The sequence below is a fragment of the Erythrolamprus reginae genome, chromosome 11 (genome assembly GCF_031021105.1).
Source record: "Erythrolamprus reginae isolate rEryReg1 chromosome 11, rEryReg1.hap1, whole genome shotgun sequence".
NCBI lineage: Eukaryota > Metazoa > Chordata > Lepidosauria > Squamata > Dipsadidae > Erythrolamprus > Erythrolamprus reginae.
The window spans coordinates 5,851,582-5,874,590 of NC_091960.1; the positions used below are offsets into that span (position 1 = coordinate 5,851,582).

The 23,009-nt window shown below is 42.5% G+C and overlaps 2 protein-coding genes across 9 annotated transcripts in view; one reads left to right on the forward strand and one right to left on the reverse strand.

Annotated features, from left to right (window-relative positions):
* On the reverse strand, positions 1–21,942 carry LOC139174523 (uncharacterized). 5 transcript variants are annotated; one of them, XM_070764949.1, is made up of 9 exons: positions 21,845–21,942; positions 14,736–14,973; positions 13,448–13,617; positions 12,510–12,607; positions 11,098–11,266; positions 9,587–9,704; positions 7,056–7,131; positions 2,535–3,513; positions 1–714 (listed from the first exon to the last, which is right to left on the reverse strand). In XM_070764949.1, the coding sequence occupies exons 1-9, from the start codon at positions 21,891–21,893 to the stop codon at positions 545–547; spliced, it is 2,067 nt and encodes a 688-aa protein (XP_070621050.1). In that variant the 5' UTR covers positions 21,894–21,942; the 3' UTR covers positions 1–544. The 5 variants fall into 5 exon arrangements, with proteins under 5 accessions (XP_070621050.1, XP_070621051.1, XP_070621053.1 ...); XM_070764950.1 differs by lacking the exon at positions 21,845–21,942 and adding an exon at positions 19,109–19,196; XM_070764952.1 differs by lacking the exon at positions 21,845–21,942 and adding an exon at positions 16,160–16,193.
* Positions 19,210–23,009, forward strand: part of LOC139174526 (guanylate-binding protein 1-like) — a 14,772-nt gene continuing 10,972 nt past the window's right edge. Inside the window, exons 1-3 of one of the 4 annotated variants that reach the window (XM_070764959.1) lie at positions 19,210–19,323; positions 20,317–20,538; positions 22,788–22,915. In XM_070764959.1, coding sequence (XP_070621060.1) covers positions 20,367–20,538; positions 22,788–22,915 — 300 coding nt within the window. In that variant the 5' untranslated portion in view covers positions 19,210–19,323; positions 20,317–20,366. Of the gene's footprint in view, positions 19,324–20,311; positions 20,539–22,787; positions 22,916–23,009 lie in introns of all 4 variants that reach the window. The other 3 variants (XM_070764957.1, XM_070764956.1, XM_070764958.1) reach the window with 3 other exon arrangements.

Sequence of the window (23,009 nt, forward strand, 5' to 3'; positions counted from 1 at the left end):
TACTTCTCAACATTTTATTGGCAAACTTTTTGCACCATGAATTCAACGTGCTTCTCTTTTTCTGAATCAATAATATGCAAGATCCTGTAAGTGGATCAAATTCTCAATGTTTTCTAAACCTGTTTTTGCTTATCAAGCATATCTCTATGATTTGAGAAAACAATAGGAAATACCATTTTCAAAAAGGAATGCAAACAAACTTGGCTATTAAAAATAAACTTGCTGTTGTCTAAAATATAACAATGGCTCAAGTCAAAACAAACTCGGCCTTCCATCGGGCACAGAACTAGTTAAAAACGAATTGACCGTGTTAAATGATCTGGACTTGGGGCATTACACCAATAAAAAGCACCAGCAATTGCAATAACTCAGTTGCAGATAGAATGAAAAACATGCCAAGGTTGCAACCTGGAGTAGAAGACACCTCTCCTTTTCAAAGACTCCCTGACCTCAATCAACAGACGCCTCCCCACTTCCTCTCAAAGATTTCTGTGGATGCGGTTGGGTGATTGCCAGCCTTGTCCTTTCCCTCCCAATCAGAAGACTAACTGGGCAGAGAGATGGAGCCCATTTGACCGATGCTCAAAGACACTGAAGAGGGGCCGTTGGCCTGGTGGAGGTGGCTTGGCTTCTGGGGGTTTTCCGAGACTTGCTGAGGAGACTGGCCAGGTGCTTCTTTGTATGTCAGGCAGTCGGGCCCTGCTTTAGTTGAATCTAAACAGAACAGAGGAAGCTTGTTAGTGTCACGCTGTGGATTGACAGCCTCCAAAGACATTCAGAACCATCCAGTAGTTAAATAGTTAACTCTTGTTTGTTAATGTAGCTCCTCCCTTTCTATGATGTAACACTGCTTTCCTCACTTCCTTTCCTACACAGGAAGAGAAGGCTAGCAGACATCTTTCTCTCCTAGTCTTTAAGATGTAAAGACATGCTTTTGCCTGCTCCAGGCATTATAATCATTTTTTACTTTTCTAATAAAGTTAACTTCGTTATGAAGGTCCATCGACCTCCGTGGTTAGTCTCATTTCAGCTCACATGGGCTGATCCCCAATTGAGTCCTTTCCACGACAGTTAGATCATTGAAACTATATGTCATTCAGCTCCTGTGGCCTTCTCTATCACAATTCCACTGAACTTATGAAAACCACTCAGACAGATTTTGGAAAACGCTAGCTGTTAGGAACAGCCTTTGAATGGTACAGGAGTATGAATGCATTTCCAGAAAAATAGCAGACTAGAGGAACCACTTTGCTTTGAGATGCAGTTTCAGATCAATAATTGGTTGGGGGTAGATCAGGGGTGGGTTGCTGCTGGTTCGGACTGGTTCTTTAGAACCAGTAGCGGAAATTTACTGCTGCTCGCCGAATTGGCAGCAATGACCGGCAGTTCACGCTCCCAAACCGGTCCTCGGTTTGTAACAGCTTGCAAAAAACCCCTCTGTGCATGCACAAAGTTTCTGCGCATGTGCAGAGGGTCCTTTCCCAGTCTTTAGCACGCCACAACATGGGCGCAAAACACGTACTTCCGTTGCAAATGCAAATCAGTAGGGAACGTAAGTAGAACCCACCCTTGGTGTAGATCATTATTGTTTTGCCTTGATTGGGTTACCGGTGTCATAAGTTGCTTGGCTGTTTTTAAATTAAAGAGCCCTGCTGGGGCAGTGCCTAGAATGCAACAGGGCAGACCAACTCTGCCCACAGACTGGAGTTCAATCCTGACAGGCTCAAGGTTGACTCAGCCTTCCATCCTTCTGAGATTGGTAACATGAGGATGCAGATTGTTGGGGGAAAGATGCTGACTCTGGAAACTGCTTAGAGAGGGCTGTAAAAGTACTACAAAGTGGTATAGATGCTATAGATGCTATTGCTACTTGCTTTCTGAACAACTGCAAAAATCTATGCATAAAACATCCACTTCTGAGCAGTGTTCCCTCTAATTTTTTTTGGGGGTGGGTGGAAAAGTATAGTGTCTGAGTGGCAGTCCCTTTGGGACTGGGCGGCACAGAAATAATAAATAAACAAACAAACAAAAAAACAAATAAAAAACCCACCCTGTTTTGCCTCCAAGAATTTCAAAATAAAATACTGTACTGTGTGTCTATAACAGTGAGCTCATAATAGGGCAACTCTATCAATATCAAAATGCCACTTAAATAGTTGAGCTAGTTTCAAACTAGATTTTGATTTTCTTTCTCTTTTCCTTCCTCCCATTCTTTTTCTTTCTCTTTTCCTCCTCTCTTTTTTCTATCTGTTTCTCTCTCTTCCTCTCTCTCTCCTTCCCTCTCACTCTTTCCCTCTCGGCTTCTGGGCAGGTTTGGAAAACTCTGAGTTGATGATGATTTTTAAGTGAGCGATTGCTCACTGCTCAGCTTAGAGGGGACTATGCTTCTGAGTATTATGGACTAGATTTCTCATCGTCTCAGCCCCTGCCATACTGGTGAGGGAATGGGGGTTGCTTTATGTGCTGAATGCACACAGGGGAGGCATTAATGTAATGTGAAATGATGAACTTCTGAGCAGCTGCAAAATTCTAACCTTTTTCATCCTTGCTGCCCAGCACCATGTGGCTCTGGTCAGCCTCTTCTTCTTTGGGCCTTTTGCCGGAACACCGTCCTTCTTGGAACTGCTGGGGTTGGCACTGCTGCCCTGGGAGAAGATTGGGGTCTGGGAAAGAGGGCTGAGCTAGAAGGCAGGGACCAGGGTTCAGCAGAGACATGCTGGGGGGGAGCATGTGTAGATCCATCCCAGCGGAGGATCCCGCTTGGAAGGGCATGTTGACCGAGACATCCATGGGCGAGACACAGAACGGCATCAGCGGCGGATGGGCAGGAGCGGAGCTCGAGGGAGCAAAGACTTCAACGCTGGTCTCGGAAATCCAGCTGGTCTCCATGCTTTGGGGCAGGCAAACCGTCTTTTGCACGGAGCCCGAGGTGCTGTGGTAAGTTCTCAAGTTTGGGGCAAAATGGTAGTGGCTGTAACTGGAAGCCGCCCCGAGGTTGGGTTTGACAGGTTGGATGCTCGAAACCATAAGAGAGGTTGCTACCTGGGCCCCTCGAGACGGAGCGACCGAGAACAGGCGGACGTTTTTGTATTGCTGGGGATGAGGGCTGCCATGGAACAGTGGAAAGAAGAAGGGCCCCGGGACTTGTTCGGGGTGAGCACTGACCGATTCCGGGGGTACGTGGGCTCGCTTCAAGGCCATGTCCCTAGAGGCCTTGATGCCCTGTGGAACGTAGGGAGGCAGGAAGTACGAGGGATGTGGCTGAAAAGGACTGGGAATGGCAGGGTTGGGAATGGCTTCTATAGGGTGGGAGAAACTCGGGGGGCCCATGAAGGCAGAGAGGGTGTTGGCAGGGGGCAGGAAGCCCGGAGAGGAAAGCATGGGGCTAGATTGGGGGGCATTTCTTAACACCATCAAGGCTTCGGCGGCCTCTTTCTGGAGTTGTTGCTCAGGAAGGGGCGAGAAGAAAAACCCTCGGGTGGGCCAGACTGAAAGGTGAGCGGAAGATGTGGGCTGAAAGAGAGCAGGACACACAATTAACCTCATGGTCAACAAAGAGACACCAACAGGACCAACATTTCAATTTAATAGTAGAGTTGGAAGGGGCCTCAGAAGTCTTCCCATCCAACCTGCAGCTCAAGAAGGAGGCAACCCCCATACCCATTGGTTGCCCATCAGTTTCCGGTCACAATTCAAAGTGTTGGTTATGACCTATAAAGCCCTTCATGGCACCGGACCAGATTATCTCTGGAACCGCTTTCTGCTGCATGAACCCCAGCGACCAGTTAGGTCCCACAGAGTGGGTCTTCTCCGGGTCCCGTCAACTAAACAGTATCGTTTGGTGGGACCCAGGGGAAGAGCCTTCTCTGTGGCGGCCTTTGCCTTCTGGAACCAACTCCCCACAAAGATTAGAATTGCCCCACCCTCCTTGCCTTTCGTAAGCTACTTAAAACCCACCTCTGCCGTCAGGCATGGGGGAATTGAGATCCTCTTTCCCCCTAGGCCTTTACAATTCTATGCATGGTATGTATGTATGTATGTATGTTTGGTTTCTATATTAATGGGTTTTTAATTGTTTTTAATATTGAATTACTATTGTACACTGTTTTATTGTTGCTGTTAGCTGCCCCGAGTCTCCGGAGAGGGACGGCATACAAATCCAATAAATAAATAAATAAATAAATAAATAAATAAATAATACCATTCCAGACAAGTGGCTATGAGGAAACACTTGCAGGGTGAATCTATCCTCTCTTACCTCATCCTAAGATAACAGAGTCAAATGTTCTGGCAAAGTAAAGAATCTAGGCTTTTCCTAGCTCAAGCCTGGCTTAGGAGGTGGCACGTGACCTGGGTTCTTCTTTTATATTCCCTGGTTAAGCAATCAATCAATCAATCAATAAATAAATAAATAAATAAAAATAGGAAGGACGGTTGCAGGAACTGGACATGGCTAGTTTAATAAAAAGAAGGACCAGGGGAGAGAGGATAGCAGTGTTCCAATATCTCAGATGTGGCCACAAAGAAGAGGGAGTCAACCTATCCTCCAAAGCACCTGAGGGTAGAACGAGGAGCAATGGGTGGAAACTAAACAAGGAGAAAAGTAACTTCGAACTAAGGAGAAACTTCCTAACAGTCAGCACAGTTAATCAATGGAACAGCTTGCCTCCAGAAGTTGTGGATAGCCCAACACTGGAAGTTTTTAAGCAGATGTTGGATAACCATCTGTCTGAAGTAGTGTAGGGTTTCCTGCCTAAGCAGGGGGTTGGACTAGAAGACCTCCAAGATCCCTTCCAACTCTGTTGCTGTTGCTGTTATTATTATTATTATTATTTAGAACTTTCAATTTGAGTGGAATAAAGATGCTGTGCTGGTTGCTTATGTAAGTACACTACACTGTTCTAGAAATTAGTCATTTCATCACTTGTCAGTGACAAAGAACAAAATTGTTTGCTTTGATTAATCATTTCATGGATAACTTTTAGGCTGTCTTATTCCCTGGCTAGGCATGCTCTTCTATTCATTTTGCTCAATTTGTTAGTTATTGCACATTATTGAATTGTCTGCAGACATAAGATTCTTGCAAAGAAGAGATCTGTGCTAAACAGGAAGCAACCCCACAGAGAATGCCTGGCTTCCTGTAATGTAACCTTACAGCCACATTAACAACTTACCAATTGTTTGGCCCTGCTCAAAACAAATATTCCATATGAATGGCTTAATGGATTGGCCCCGTTCCCAAGATCTGTTAAAATGGGATTAGCTTCCCACAACATGGAAAACCACAAAACAGAGATGCCTGTGGCTAGCCACAAGGATTAAAGGTTGCCATTTGTCCCTCCTGTAAATGCCTATTATTATTATTATTATTATTATTATTATTATTATTAATTGTATTTGTATGCCGCCCCTCTCCGTAGACTCAGGGCGGCTAACAGTGATAAAAACAGCATGTAGCAATCCAATATTAAAACAAATAAAAACCCCTTATTTATAAAACCAAACATACATACAAACATACCATAAATAAATTGTAAGGCCTAGGGGGAAAGAATATCTCAGTTCCCCCATGCCTGATGGCAGAGGTGGGTTTTAAGGCGCTTATGAAAGGCGAGGAGGGTGGGGGCAATTCTAATCTCTAGGGGGAGCTGGTTCCAGAGGGCCAGGGCCGCCACAGAGAAGGCTCTTCCCCTGGGTCCCGCCAAACGACATTGTTTAGTTGACAGGACTCGGAGAAGGCCAACTCTGTGGGACCTAACTGGTCGCTGGGATTCGTGCGGCAGAAGGCGGTCCGGGAGATATTCTGGTTTGATGCCATGAAGGGCTTTATAGGTCATAAACGACACTTTGAATTGTGACCGGAAACTGATCGGCAACCAATGCAGACTGCGGAGTGTTGGTGTAACATGGGCATATTTGGGAAAGCCCATGATTGCTCTCGCAGCTGCATTCTGCACGATCTGAAGTTTCCGAACACTTTTCAAAGGTAGCCCCATGTAGAGAGCGTTACAGTAGTGGAGCTATGCCACAAAAGTCCTAGGTATTTTAGCTTAGCCTTCCATGCTGGCTGAATTCAGCCAGTGGGTTATTTGGAAAGGATAAGTTTATCTATTTAACTGAAGTGGGAGGGGTCTTGTACTTCTTTATAACAATACAGGTAATCCTCAACTCACGACCTCATTTGGGATCTGAACTTCCCTGGTTAAGCAATGTTAAGTGAGACACAGCCAAAATTACAACCCTTTTTTTTTTGCTGCAGTCGTTATATAAATCTAGCTTCCCCATTGACTTTACTTGTCAAAAGTCCCTCTGGGAATGTTGCCAATGATGACCATGCAATCCCAAGGATGTCATGGTCATGTGAGCAGGGAATGCTGAGATGGTCATAACTGTGAGGGACTGGGGAGAAGTCCTTTTTTTCCCAGCGGTCGTATATCGAGGACTACTTGCATCCCACTCTGATCAGTTCACTAATTGGAAATGGAGATATCCAAGAGAGACCCAACTGAATGGGACCCACTGGTATCAGACCCACAGATGAAATTGTGCAATGTGTCTCTTTCACCATTTCATTGCAACTTAGAAACATAGAAGTCTGACGGCAGAAAAAGACCTCATGGTCCATCTAGTCTGCCCTTATACTATTTCCTGTATTTTATCTTACAATGGATATATGTTTATCCCAGGCATGTTTCAATTCAGTGACTGTGGATTTACCAACCACGCTGGAAGTTTGTTCCAAGGATCTACTACTCTTTCAGTCAAATAATATTTTCTCATGTTGCTTTTGATCTTTCCCCCAACTAACTTCAGATTGTGTCCTCTTGTTCTTGTGTTCACTTTCCTCCTGGACCTTATTTAATCCTTTAACATATTTAAATGTTTCGATCATGTCCCCCCTTTTCCTTCTGTCCTCCAGACTATACAGATTGAGTTCATTAAGTCTTTCCTGATATGTTTTATGCTTAAGACCTTCCAACTTCCCTCCGGTTGGTTCCTTCTGAGGAAACAGAAGGACTCCAGTTCATGGGCTGAGCACAGCTGAAACAAAATACCTGACCTCCCAGAGGTGGGGCCTTGGAACGTCGGTTCAAATCCATGTTGCCATTGATGGGGTTCAGGGCCATACGGCTGGAAAAAGAGAAATTAAATGAGTGAGTGAGAGAGAGAGGTTTGTTTGTAAAACTCTTGAGTGGCATCTTGTTTCCTACTGGCCTTCTGTCCTTGCTAAAACACAAAACTGTTGAGGGGGAAGAGACTACTACAGCTGTCGTTCTTCCAAGTTCTCCTTACATATACACCCACAACTTGTTGTTTGGAGTAAATGTTTGTCAGTATAGGCATCTGCCACTGTAGTTGGATCAGAAAATACAACATGCTTCCATTCACTGAAGTGTTTTTTTCCTCCCAGAATATGGGGTTTAGACAGATTTTAACAGATCTTTTTTAAAAAAAAATAATTTTATTGGTTTTTTATATGTTACACACACAGACTGCACATCACACAACATAAAACAGTGCCCTGTGAAGGTGCACCCACAACCTAACAACATACATACCCCACCACCAATTGGAGGGTCTCTACAAACATCTTTAACATTCTTCTAAGCCTGGATCTGCATTTTACTTACATATCAAAGAGTGATTCTAATTTATTCTTTATGGCTAGATCACAAATACTACTTGTCATATAACCTCTCACCATGTCCCATCGATCCATCAGTTTCTTCAGTTAATTTTCATTGTACATATTCATCCTTACCTCCATAATAGATCTTAAGGACTGTTTGCAAAGTCATTATTCCAAAAGTTTTGTTTTCTGTTTATCAAATTATCAAATGTAAGCCGCCCTGAGTCCTTCGGGATTGGTTGGCATAGAAGTAAAATTAAATAATAAATAAATTAATTATATTCTTCTAGTGGAAGAGCTCCATTCAACTAGTTCCAACTAACTAACTAGTTTGCGCATTTTCTTTACCAATAAAACTTGGTATTTTAAAAAGTGTTAATTTTCTCTGCATTATATCACACATTTCTATAATAAAACCTAGCTTGTTTTTTATGTGTGTTTATCTCTATCTAGGCTCTAGTGCAGCCACTATAATTATATTATCTCATCTGGTTCACATGGAACGAAGAATCAGCGTTGGGTATTGTTTTAAATAATTCTGCCAGAATTTCTTTTTATAGATCTGATAGGTTTTCACTCTTTTCATTAAAAACCTTCCTTCTCAAAACTGCAGGAATCAAGTATTTAAAACTTCCCATAGTTCATCCAAATGGCACAGCTTAAATTGCTTCTTGTAAATATATCCCTATAAAACAATTTTGGTTCACTTCATTTCTCCCTCAAGATACTCTTGACTCCTGTTGAGTTTTATTGTTAATTTATTTAGAATGTTTTCATGGCTGCCCAACTCAAACGCGACTCTGGGTGGCATGCAAAAAAAAAAATCATTAAACTTAAACACAGAAGAAAAATAACACACACCATTAAAGCAAACGAAAACGATTAAATGGCAATCAGGACTAAACAATCGATTAATAAATAAAACGGCCCTATTAAATTGCAATCAGGATTAAATAACTCCAACTGGGAGCTCTACTCATCCTGTCCCAAGTGCTAGGAAAATAGCCAGATCTTAAATGCCTTTCTAGAAACCAGCAAGGTCTGGATCAATCTTTTATCCCGTTTATTTAGGGGTCAATCCAGATTGATTTTTGTGAAGTAATTTTCAGCTTTCCAATCCTGTTCGCAGCCTTGGGATTTCCTGATGGATTTCCTCCTATTCAAGTAATAGCCAGATTGGACTCTGCTGGGCATTCCTTTAATAGGAGGAGCACCAGCAGCCCTGGCAAAAAAGTGTATCTTTTTCTTCAGCTAGCAAGTCAATGCAGCAGGGGTGAGAAATAGTTAGTCTGCCACATCTATTCATCTCCTCCCCTACTTTATCCCCAGAGATGGGGTGGGCTTCACTAGCAGCAGTGGCTCTTCCGTCCCAAGGATCAGCCCATATATTTCCACTGCTCTCCTCTCCTCTGCCTTCAGGAACTAGACCCAGCTGTTCCTACTCTTCCTCATCAGCACCTCCAGACCTCGGGGCTGTTGACCCTCCATCTGAAGGCTGACGGATGGCCCAGGCTCTGCCTCTCTCTCTCGGCCAACTCCATGCCCCCTTGATGCCTCTCAGGTTGCCTTGATGCTGACCCTGACTCCTACACTTCCCCATCATCTGATTCGGCTGCTGGAGGGGCCGGTGACCGACGGACCACAATGGGTTTGAGGACAAAACCAAAAGCCTGGAAGAATTAACTTCTGGTCCCAGTGACCGATTCAGATTGGATCCTGAAACATTATCCTGGGACAGTCCCAAAGGTGCTTTTTCAAGAGGCAACTGGACTATCTGTTTTTTCTTTGAAGACGCTTTCCTTCTGATTCAAGAACATCTTCAAAGAAAAAACAGATAGTCCAGTTGCCTCTTGAAAAAGCACCTTTGGGACAACCAGGACCTGGATGTCTGAGAATCTTCATAGACCTTTCTCCTGGGACCGGTATATTTCAGCTTCCTTCACAAGCCCAGTGTACCTTGATAGGTCAGTAGGTGGAGGTAGGCACCAGGGGACCCCGGGCACCGGATGAAACATTTGTCCTGGAGAAGGCAGGTAACTCTCTGGTGTGTATAAAGCTTCATTTCCATGGCAACCTGCAGAAAAAGAAAGCAAGCTGTAAGTGGCTGTTGTCAAGCCTGGGTAGGAAGGCCAGTAAGAGGCTTATGGTATAAAAATATTGTAAACTTTTATTATGTGATTTATATACAGTTATACCTCTGCTTAAGAACGCCTCTACTTATGACTTTTCTAGATAAGAACCTGGTGTTCAAGATTTTTTTTGCCTCTTCTCAAGAACCATTTTCTACTTACCTCCGAAACTGTAACAGGAAAAGGCAGGGAGAAGCCTCTGTGGGGCCTCTCTAGGAATCTCCTGGGAGGAAACAGGGACGGAAAAGGTGGGGAGAAACCTCCATGGGGCCTCTCTAGGAATCTCCTGGGAGGAAACAGGGCCTCCACCCTCCCTGTGGTTTCCCCAATCGCATGCATTATTTGCTTTTACATTGATTCCTATGGGAAAAATTATTTCTTCATACAATTTTTTCTACTTAAGAACCTGGTCACGGAACGAATTAAGTTCGTAAGTAGAGGTACAACTGTACATTGTTACACAGTGTTCCCTCGATTTTCGCGGGTTCGAACTTCGCGGAACGTCTACACCACGGTTTTTCAAAAATATTAATTAAAAAATATTTCGCAGTTTTCCCCCCTATATCACAGTTTTTCCCACCCGATGACCTCATATGTCATTGCCAAACTTTCGTCTGCCTTTAAAAAACATTTTTTAAAATAAACTTTAATAAATAAACATGGTGACTAATAATCTAAATGGTTGCTAAGGGAATGGGAAATTGTTATTTAGGGGTTTAAAGTGTTAAGGGAAGGCTTGGGATACTGTTCATAGCCAAAAATAGTGTACAGTAGTCCCTCGCTATATCGCGCTTCACCTACTGCGGCTTCACTTCATCGCGGGTTTTCAGGAAATATTAATGAGAAAAATCATTCGCGGATCTTCGCTGGTTCGCGGGTTTCTGAGGAAGTCGATCGGCAGCTTTATTGTTTTTTATTATTTTTATTAGTTTTAAGTTATATTATATATGTACTACTGTGATATGTATTTTGTAAGAGTGTGGGAAGGGTTTATAAACACTTAAAACAATGAAAACTTACCAAACAATTACAATATAAATACTTAAATAAGTACTATCAGTCGATAAATTCCCCATCGCGGATTTCACCTATCGCGGCCAGGTCTGGAACGTAACACCCGCGATAGGTGAGGTCTTACTGTATTTACTTCCGCATTTCTACTTCGCGGAAATTCGACTTTCGCGGGCGGTCTCGGAACGCATCCTCCGTGAAAATCGAGGGAACACTGTATACTGTAGATGCAGCCCAAGATAATTCCTCTTCACTCCATGCAGCCCAGACAAGCCAAAAGGTTGGACACTCATGCTAGCTTCATGACTAAAATAATAGGTCACTTACCTTCCATACACGGAAGATTAAAGGGATGCTCCTGAGGCAGGAAAGGGGTGAAAGCGCTTGGGGGCATCGCAAGGGGAGGTGGGAACCAAGGAGGGGCATGATGTCCTCCAAGGGCCCACGGCAGCTCGGTCACTTTTGAACAAGGAGACAGAGGTAACCAGGAATTTTCCTGAAGGACAACATATAACGTAAGTTAATATAAGAAACATATTGTAAATACTACACGGCTAAACATTTCACATGTTATTCTGTGACATCAATGAATTCCCTCCCTCCCTCAGCATCTATCTTACTGAAATGTATCTGCAGGAAATAAGGTAAGTTTTTAAAATAACTTTATGGTTTTTTGGAATTTTAGGAAAGTTTACCTTAGAGCTACAAAATATGTTAGCTAGTTAATAGAAAATCATTATGGTATGTAGGGTATTCATTACAGAGTTATTGCCTTAGGCTCTTAAGAACACAGGAAGAAAGTACAGTGTTCCCTCGATTTTTGTGGGTTTGAACTTCGCGAAAAGCCTATGCCACGGTTTTTCAAAAATATTAATTAAAAAATACTTTACGTTTTTTCCCCCCTATACCACGGTTTTTCCTGCCCGATGACGTCATATGTCATCGCCAAACTTTCGTCCTCTTTTAATAATTTTTTTAAAAATAAATTTTAATAAATAAACATGGTGAGTAATAATCTAAATGGTTGCTAAGGGAATGGGAAATTGTAATTTAGGGGTTTAAAGTGTTAAGGGAAGGCTTGTGACACTGTTCATAGCCAAAAATAGTGTATTTACTTCTGCATCTCTACTTCGCGGAAATTCGACTTTCGCGGGCGGTCTTGGAACGCATCCCCCGCGAAAATCGAGGGAACACTGTATTGCCAATTAAGAAATTCCTTTTTCAGTTTGTCAGAATGCAACCCAACATTTCTGTTATTAAGCAAGCCATTTGGTCAAGTGAAATTTGCCTCATTTTCTGACTTCTCTTACCATAGTTGTTAAGCGAATTCGCAGTTGTTAAGTTAGCAATGTGGTTGTTAAGTGAACCTGGCTTCCCCATTTGAATTCGCTTATCAGAAGGTTGCAAAAGGGATCACATGACCCTTGGACACTGCAGCCGTCATACATATGATCCAGCTGCCAAGTGTCTGAATTTTGATCAGGATGCTGCAATGATCATAATTGCGAAAAACAACCATAACTCACTTTTTTCACTGATGTTGTAACTTCAAACAGTTACTAAATGAACTGTCGTAAATCAAGAGCTACCTATACTATACTGGTCATAGAATGAAACAAAGATCCTTTTTATTATTTTTGTTTTCTTTGCCAGGGATTCTGTTAAATCTTGTTTTGAGGGAAGTATGTTAGGTTATCTGCTGTTAAAGTGACTTTGTCAATAAGAACCTCTTTTCTCACCTTCCTTGCAATTCTCCGCCTTTGTCTTCGCAGGAGCCCTGAAGTTCCCCGGAATCCATCTTCTGACTCATTCATAGGTTCTTCATTTTCCTTTTTGTCTGTCCACCCAAAGGGGAGAAGGAGGTCCAGTGAGAATCATTGTTTGGCCAACAATCAAGATTCCCAGGCCGAACCACACTAGTTTCCTCCATAGTGAAGTTCATGTCATGGAAATTTATAGAATGCCAAGAATGGGGCATCAAATATGAAACACTTAATATTTTTCACGCTTTTGCCAAAAGGCAAAGCAGCAAAGGATATATTTAGACTTCTACCTTTGTTGTGAGCCGCCCTGAGCCTGAGGAATAGGGTGGCATAGAAACCAAACCAAACCAAACCAAACCGAAACAAACAGTGTTTCTCAATCTCAGCCACTTTAAGACGTATGGACTTCAACTCCCAGAATTCCCCTGGGGTCCACACAGATGAAGGCCACACATCTTAAAAGTGGCTGAGACTGAGAAAAATGTGTTCTAGAATCTAGATCGAGGTGTCAAACTCAATTTTATTGAGGGCTGCATCAAGGTTGTGTTTGATCTTGGGGGGGGAGAGGGCCTGGTCAGGGTAGGTGTAGCTACCTTGACATCACCTGTGTTGGAGGTGACTGTGGTGGCCCCTGGACAGTGAAGAGGCTTTGTTTTTGGTTGTGATGACTTCCTGCAACCTTCTGTGAAAGAAAATGGAGATTAGGAGGACTGCAGGTGGCTCTCCCAAGCTCCATTTTTACTGGTAGAGGCACCATGGACTGATCCTTCACTGTTTCCAGGCCCACAGGCCAGATCTAAGCACCCCATGGGTTGCTTGTTCGACACCCATGATCTAGATCATCTACTCATTGCTAAGCCACTGTAGCCTATTTCATTTTTTTGTATTCCATCCAACACTGCGGATGGTTTTACCTGTCCCTCCCCTGCAGGGTTTAATCGCTTTCAGCGGTTTGGCCAAGGGGAGGCAGTTGGGTGTCCCACTGTCTGGAAGCTGTAGCAAACCACTGGGAAAATGTCGTTTCAGTTCCAGCTCCTGTTGTCTACGAAGAGCCACTTGGGCAGCCATAACCCGGCGTCTTTGCCTAGAGAAGACCCAATATATATATATATATTTATTTATTTACAATCAAATAACAGAAGAAGTAAAAAGAAACCATCACAAAGCTATTGTTTGCACTATTATTCTAATAATCCTTCCTGCTGACTGCACATCAATGGCCTGGTTGTCTCTAATAATAATAACAATAACAATAATTTATTAGATTTGTATGCCGCCCCTCTCCGAAGACTCTCCAAGCTAAACCAAGCAGTTCAATTGCTCAGGAAAAGTGAAGAAATTTTATTGCCTCTATTTATAATTCACTGCTTAAAAAACAGGATGTAAATCAGGCACTTTCAGTTTTAATTTCTGTACTTCCCTCAATTTAATTTCCCTCTGATGCTCGCCTGTCAATTAACACAATGTGGAGATAGAGGCTTGTGACTCAGAGATTGGCTTTGGGTTCTACAAGGGATGTGTAATTAATACAGGCAGTTCTTGACTTACAGCCATTCCTTTATTGCCCATTTGAAGTTACAATGGTCCTGAAAAAACTTGGTTTATGACCGACACAATTGTTGCAGCATCCTCACAGTCACATGATCCAAATTTGGACCCTTGCTCATTTTTATGATGGTAGCAGCCTCCCTATAGGGCCCAGATTGTTAGGGGCAAAGGGCTGACTCTGTAAACAGTTCAAAGAGTGCTGTAAAACACTGTGAAGCGGTATATAAATCTACTATGTGTTATTGCCACCTTTCCTTGCAAAAGCAAATGGCACTTGTAATTTAGCACAATCTAGAGGGGCATACTGTGTCTATCCCTGCTTTAAAAAACACATTTAAGATGCTAGGATATACAGTAGTCATGTTTCTGCCATTAAAATTGGACCCTTTCAAGGCTGTTTTTTATTTGCAGAGCAAGTTACAGTGCCGAGAAGCTGTTAATTCAATCAGAAGCTGCTGTTATTCGGAAACAAAAAGCAGGCACTATCCTCCTGAACATGTCTCCAAGCTACCCAATCCCTGCAAAGAGCAATTGAGTTCTTATTTATGCTTCCCACCGAGGCCCATCTAATGATGCCATCAGCTGCAGCGCATCTCCCAAGAAAAAAGCAAAGCCTGGCATTTCATTTTTACCACGTTCCCCCTCCCAGCTTACAGAATAAGGATGCATTTGTAACACTGGCAGTCCATGAATTGGCAACAGTTCTTGTGGCCCTTCAATGGCACCCTGATGCCATGATTACGGCAGCGGGCGCAAGTCGGAGAGCGTGCGGTGGGAAGCAGGTAGTCCTCTTGAGTGGCGCCGTTCTCCGTGGAGGAGTCTGAAAGGCCGCTCTGAACATTTGGGGCATCTGCAACCTCAACATCCTCATTGTCCCCCATAATGTGTGAACCTGGAAGAGAGAAATAAACTTAATGGGCCTTGCTCAGTCAAGAGTAGATCCAAACACAGAGTTAATTGGCTATGATTTAGGAAAATGACATTTTTCCAATTCAGCTCCTATGTTTTACACACATCAGAAACATTCCCCAGAGATTCAATCCTGCCATGCATCTGCTATCTTTTTCCTTATTTGAAACATGCATTTTCTCTATGTTTTGTAGTTGCTTTCTGACTTTAGAACAGTATTGTACTGTCAAAGATAGCATGTACAGGAAAATAAATGAAAGTATTTTTTTAAACTGAGCCTTATCTGCTTCCAGAAAATTGATTTCTAAATAAGCAAAATGTTGGCTTCATAAAAAGAACAATCAGAGGCCAGGAATAATACTAAAATCTGTGAAATGAGCGCCTTGATGGGAAGAGCCTGGCCTATTAATTGCCACCATAAATTGCTTGGAGATATTTCCTATTTGTAAGGTTCATGAGCAGACACCTTGAGAATTGTTTTGATATGATTGAAATGATCGTGCTGGAATTGGACAAGTCCATCAAAGTTGACAGCAGCTATAATAAATGAAATGAAATAAATGAAGTCCCAGGGCACTAAAGGCTTGACTAAGTGTGCAATCGTAAGAGGGTTCTCTTCTCATGTGGCAATCTTTTGAAAGGACCTCTGATTGTTCAGACTGCAATCCTGGCTTGACCTAAGCCACAGTTTATTTAACCCTGGATTGCTGGCTCAAGCCACAACTGGCTGGCTTCCCCTATCCTGAAGTATAGTAAACCATGGTTTGCAAAGACTGCAGAGGTATCACAGGAGACCAAACACCCAAAGACTTCATACAGTTGGAGAGCGCCATGTGGGAATTGGGATCCCACAAGTAAGGATGCAGCTGCATCCCAGGGTGTCCCCAAATTTTGGCTAGGAAAGACTTGAAGGGATTTTAATGCAACCAGGCCTTTTTAAACAGGCATTCTTTGAGCTTTTCAATGAGGAGGAAGAGATTTAAACGGGGCGACCTCAACCAGGATAGTTGTGAGGGAACAAGGGATCTTCGATCTCTGTGATATAAAGTCACTCTCGGGGACCTAGGCAGCAACGCGCAGCATTATCTCGCCCCTGGGGAGCAAATGTTGCATTCATGGGTTATTTGGTCGAGGTGGGACGCCCAGATAGAGAGAGAGAGAGACTTTACGGAATAATTAAATCTGCATTTCTGAAATCTATCCACACCCACTGCCGCCCAATAAAACGGTCCCTGCAACAGCTCGCCGCCATGCAGCGAATCGCAGCTTCCCTAACATCCTCCCTCGTCATGGCGAGCCAATCAACGGTGGTCTGTTATTTTCCCTCAACCACAGCGACCAATGAGAATCCTCCCGATTTGCCTGCTTTTGATCGGGATTTATAAACTGTCGCTTTTTCAGGCTGTGGGGAATACAAAAAAACAATGGACTGAGGCTCGCGCGGGGTGGGGGGGAGGGGGATCGCTTTGATATTTCGGGAGGAAGGTGCGAGCAACAGTTGGGCCGAACCATTGCAACATCATGGGGGGGAGGGGGGGAGAAGGGAGCGTCAAAGAGAGTCTAAAAGGGACGTGTGTCACCTTTTGTATATAAGGCAATTAAAAAATGTTTTCAGAGTATAATTCTCTCTCACACACACACATAAACACACACACAGACACACACAGAATTCTAAACTTGGATTAGTTAATCCTATATCTCATATATCTTCTCTTGTATACTTATATCTTTTCCTGCTATTTTCTCATATTATATTTTTCTCCTTTATTTTCTCCTCTAGTCCCCCTTTAATACATTCTACCTGATTATATCCTCTATAACAGTGTTTCCCAACCGTGACAACTTGAAGATATCTGGACTTCAACTCCCAGAATCCCCCAGCCAGCATATCTTCAAGTTGCCAAGGTTGGGAAACATTGGTCTAAGTAATATTTGTTTGTTTGTTTGTTTCTTTGTTTAGTTATTTCTTGGGTTTCTATGCCACCCTTTTCATGAGACTCAGAGCAGCTTACAACAAAGATTAATACAAAGCATGTTAGAAATCTAAATAAAAAACAGTCTAAAAACTCCAATCGTTAAAATGAATCGATCCCATTCATCACATCATACACCATACATTTGCATCCTTTTAGAGCAGGGGTAGGCAAAGTTGGCTCTTCTATGACTTGTGGACTCCAACTCCCAGAATTCCTGAGCCGATTATGCTGGCTCAGGAATTCTGGGAGTTGAAGTCCACATGTCATAAAAGAGCCATCTTTGCCTACCCCTGTTTTAGAGGGTCCTTGAAGCCCTTGGAGGTTTATCTGTGTCCTGAGTGGTGCTGCTAGTTCAATGGCCCTCTTGGCAATCTCACACTACTTACCAGAGCTTACAAAACTTTTGCCAGTGAAAATGTCCAAAGATACTTCACCCGAAGAGCCCTTCACTCCTCCACTCGAAACAGAATACCCTACGAGACCAGACTTTCAATCCAGGGCCTAGAAAGCCTAGAATTAAGACACCTTAAACAAGATCTAACTATTGCCCACAAGATCATATGCTGCAACGTCCTGTCTGTCGGCGACTACTTCAGCCTCAACCACAACAACACAAGAGCACACAACAGATTTAAACTTAACATTAACCGCTCCAAACTTGACTGTAAAAAATATGACTTCAGTAACCGAGTTGTTGAAGCGTGGAATTCATTACCGGACTCCATAGTGTCATCCCCAAACCCCCAACAATTTACCCTTAAATTATCTATGGTTGACCTATCCAGATTCCTAAGAGGTCAGTAAGGGGCAAGTACAAGTGCACTAGAGTGCCTTCCGTCCCCTGTCCTATTGCTCTCCTATATCTCCTATACCTTTCTTCTATTCCTATATCGCTTCTTCTATTCTTTCATTGATACGTTCTATTACTATACCTTCTTTTCTATTATTTCTTAGATATATTTTACTATGAGTATCTCCTCTATAACCTTCATCATGTATTTTACTATGTGTATATAGATATATACCCACTAAAACCCTCATTGTGTATTGGACAAAATAAATAAATAAATAAATAAATAAAAATAAATATTCTTTCATTGATATGTTCTATTCCTATAACTTCTATTCTTTCTTAGATATATTTTACTATGAGTATCTCCTCTATAACCTTCATCATGTATTTTACTATGTGTATATAGATATATACCCACTAAAACCCTCATTGTGTATTGGACAAAATAAATAAAAAAATAAATAAAAATAAATATTCTTTCATTGATATGTTCTATTCCTCTAACTTCTATTATTTCTTAGGTATATTTTACTATGAGTATCTCCTCTATAACCTTCATCATGTATTTTACTATGTGTATATAGATATATACCCACTAAAACCCTCATTGTGTTTTGGACAAAATTAAAAAAAAAAAAATATTCTTTCATTGATATGTTCTATTCCTCTAACTTCTATTCTTTCTTAGATATATTTTACTATGAGTATCTCCTCTATAACCTTCATCATGTATTTTACTATGTGTATATAGATATATACCCACTAAAACCCTCATTGTGTTTTGGACAAAATAAATAAATAAATAAATAAAAATAAATATTCTTTCATTGATATGTTCTATTCCTATAACTTCTCTTCTTTCTTAGATATATTTTACTATGAGTATCTCCTCTATAACCTTCATCATGTATTTTACTATGTGTATACCCACTAAAACCCTCATTGTGTAGTGGACAAAATCAATCAATAAATTTTTTTTGGGGGGGGGGGTTTGACGTCCACAAGCTTTCAAGTTGCCAAAGTTTGAAGACTTCTGCTGTCTAAAAGGATCCAAAACGACCAGCTGTGCGTGCAAGGGATCCTTCCATTCCCTACTATCCTGCGAGAACTGAAGAAGCGCCTCGGATGAGAAGCGAAACGTCCTCAAGAGAAAAGAGCCAAAAAGTCCAGTTGCCTCTTGGGGGGGGGGGGGGGGGGGAAAGCACCTATGCCGTGTAAAAAATGCTCGCGTCAGTTACATTCACACCAAGGGGATGGCGCGCGCGTTTCCGCAGAAACCCGGATTTCCCCGGCGTTCAAAGCAAAGCCCGGTGCCAAAAACCCCCCATCCGACTCAGGCTCTTTGTTACCCTTCCGTTGTCTCATCCTGGCGGGGACTCGCCCTTACAAAACAGGAAGGCAGCCGCTTTCCGAGAAGAGACCCCGCCACCGCCAGCCTTCGCTTTCGCTTTCTGGGGCTGCTTTATACAACTCCAAACCCGAGCGCAGAAGGGGAGAGACACACACAGAGAGATCGCTGCAGCTTGCAAAAAGGATCCACTCGCTGATTTCTTTTGCAAAGACGGTAAAACGGTGGGGAGGAAGGGCTTGGGTCCATCTCTGCCTTCTGACGGCTCTGCCCACCGGAGGCTGGGTTTTATTTGATTTGATTATTACATTTTTCAAACAAGAATGGAATGTTAGCTTGTGTTAACAAAATATAAAGAAGTGATAAAAAGGATAATAGGACAGAAGGACAGGGACGGTAGGCACAGGTAGACGGTAGATAAGGGGCGGGCATTAATGCACTAGAGTAGTGTTTCCCAACCTTGGCAAGTTGAAGATATTTGGACTTCAACTCCCAGAATTCCCTGGCCAGCGAATGCTGGCCAGGGAATTCTGGGAGTTGAAGTCCAAATATCTTCAAGTTGCCAAGGTTGGGAAACACTGCGCTAGAGTGACTTCCTATTGTCTCTCCTATATCCCATATATCTTCTCTTCTATCCCTATCCCTTCCTTCTATTCTCTCATCAATTTATTTTATCCTATATTCTCTCTTCTATTCTTTCTCTAATTCTAGTTCCTAGAAAGTGTCCTCCATTACCTTCATTGTGTATTATTGTGCATTGGACTAACTAACTAACTAACTAACTAACTAACTAACTAACTAACTAACTAACTAATAACTAACTAACTAACTAACTAATAACTAACTAACTAACTAACTAACTAACTAACTAACTAACTAACTAACTAACTAACTAAATAGTGTGCTTAGGCACGCCCCGTACAGATCTCTTAGAAAAGGAGAGAGAGGTCAACAGTAGATAATTTATACACACACATAGTAAAATACATGATGAAGGTTATAGAGGAGATACTCATAGTAAAATATATCTATGAAAGAATAGAAAAGAAGGTATAGTAATATAACATATCAATGAAAGAATAGAAGAAGAGATATAGGAATAGAAGAAAAGTATAGGAGATATGGGAGATCTGGCACTGGAGTCTGGCTTGGCGATCCTGAATATGGGGGAAGGAAGGGGCTTTTGATCTATAACTCTTCTTAGGGAAGAAGGTGCCTGCAGCTGCCACATCTTGTCCACAGCTCCTCCAAAAGCCACCATGGAGGCTCCCGTGTGCCTGGTTGAGAACAGACCAAATGGCCTCTGGGCTTCTCCAGAGGCCCTTCAGTTGCTCTCGGAAATCCGGCAGCCGGTGGTGGTGGTCTCCATCGTGGGACTGTACCGCACGGGCAAGTCCTACCTGATGAACAAGCTGGCTGGCAAAAATTCAGGTGAGGAGGACTGAGGTGAGCTGGGGCCCCTGGGGGATATGGACACGGTGGAAACATGCGTGGGAAAATGAACATCTTCAATTCCAGGGTTTTCTGCGCCCGTGGGCAGGTGTGTGGAGTCAAAGGACTGTAACTTTCCCCAAATGCTCACAATGAATGAACCGAGCCACTCCAAGTCCTCAGAGATGGGCGGCGTACAAATATAATAAATTATTACTATTTTTTATTATTATCTGGTTACAAGGAAGCCTTTGGACCAGGACAGATTCTTATATTTTCCCCTACCGGTACTGTGGGTGTGGCTTGGTGGGCAGGGGACAGATACTGCAAAATTTATTTTATTTTATTTTATTTTATTTTATTTTATTATTTTATTTTATTTTATTTTATTTTATTTTATTTTATTTTATTTACTTACTTACTTATTTACTTATTAGATTTGTATGCCGCTCCTCTCCATAGACTCGGGGTGGCTAACAACAGCAAAAAGACAATATGAACAAATCTAATATTAAAAGTAATGTAAAAAACCCCCAATTTAAGAAACCAATCATACATACAGACATACCATGCATAAATTTTATAAGCCTAGGAGGAAGAGAAAGTCTCAATTCCCCCATGACTGAAGACAGAGGTGGGTTTTAAGGAGCTTACGAAAGGCTAGGAGGGTGGGGGCAACTCTGATATCTGGGGGGAAGTTGGTTCCAGAGGGTCGGGGCCGCCACAGAGAAGGCCTCTTCCCCATTCCCACACCACTCCAGGCGAAGGATACTACAAAATAGCAATAGCATTTAGACTTATATAGTGCTTTCACAGCCCCTTCTAAGTAGTTTACAGAATCAGCGTATTGCCCCCCAATAATCTAGGTTCTCATTTGACCCACCTCGGAAGGATGGAAGGCTGAGTCAACATTGAGCCGTTGGTGAAATTTATTTATTTATTCAATTTTTATGCTGCCCTTCTCCTTAGACTCAGGGCGGCTTATAACATGTTAGCAATAGCACTTTTTAACAGAGCCAACCTATTGCCCCCACAATCCGGGTCCTCGTTTTACCCACCTTGGAAGGATGGAAGGCTGAGTCAACCTTGAGCCGGTGATGAGATTTGAACCGCTGACCTACAGATCTACAGTCAGCTTCAGTGGCCTGCAGTACAGCACTCTACCTTTGAACTGGTGAACTACAGCTAGCAGTTAGCTGAAGCACCCTGCAGTGTGGCCCTCTAACCACTAACCACTGTGCCACCCCGAGGAAGGATACTGCAAAATAGTATCCTCCTGGTCTTTCGTAAAGTTCTGAAGACTTACCTCTGCCGGCGGGCATGGGGAGGGCCGTGAGAGACGAGGTTGTCTCCATCCGATGTTGTGAATATTATATTCCGGTTGTGTCTTATACTCCAAAAACTACGGTAAAGTTCTGTGTTTATATATATATATATTTGTAAGCATTTCCCCCATTAATCATCTCGGAAACTGAACTCTTGCATAACTTCCTGTTTTAAAGTGTTATAAAGAGGGTTGAACAAACAGAGGAACTGGTGGCAAGAAGCTATGTCTTATTATTAACTCACATATTAGAATAGAATAGAATAGAATAGAATTTTTATTGGCCAAGTGTGATTGTCATAGGGGTCAAATAAGCAATGAAGAAGCAATATTAATAAAAATCTTAGGATATAAGCAACAAGTTACAGTCATACAGTCAACATGGGAGGAAATGGGTGATAGGAATTATGAGAAAAACTAGTAGAATAGAAGTGCAGATTTAGTAGAAAGTTTGACAGTGTTGAGGGAATTATTTGTTTAGTAGGGTGATGGCGTTCGGGAAAAAACTGTTCTTGTGTCTAGTTGTCTTGGTGTGCAGTGCTCTGTAGCGACGTTTTGAGGGTAGGAGTTGAAACAATTTGTGTCCAGGATGTGAGGGGTCAGTAAATATTTTACCCGCCCTCTTTTTGACTCGTGCAGTCTACAGGTCCTCAATGGAAGGCAGATTGGCAGCCATTGTTTTTTCTGGAGTTCTGATTCTCCTCTGAAGTCTGTGTCGGTCCTGTTGGGTTGCAGCACCAAACCAGACAGTGATAGAGGTGCAGATGACAGACTCAAGGATTCCTCTGTAGAACGGAATCAGCAGCTCCTTGGGCAGTTTGAGCTTCCTGAGCTGGCGCAGAAAGAACATTCTTATTATTACAAGATGACCGTTTGGGATCTAAATCATATCACATTTCCCCCCCCCCCCCCCCCCAATTTTTAGGTTTCGGTTTGGGCTCCACGGTGCAAGCAAAAACGAAAGGAATCTGGATGTGGTGCGTTCCCTATCCAGGGAGGCCTAACCAAACGCTTGTCCTTCTGGATACGGAGGGCTTAGGTGACACAGACAAGGTGATTTTGTATTTGTATATTTGCTTGTAAAAAAGAATGGCATTACACTTAGTCCTCAACGTACAACAGTCACATGGTCAAAACTGAGAACTGA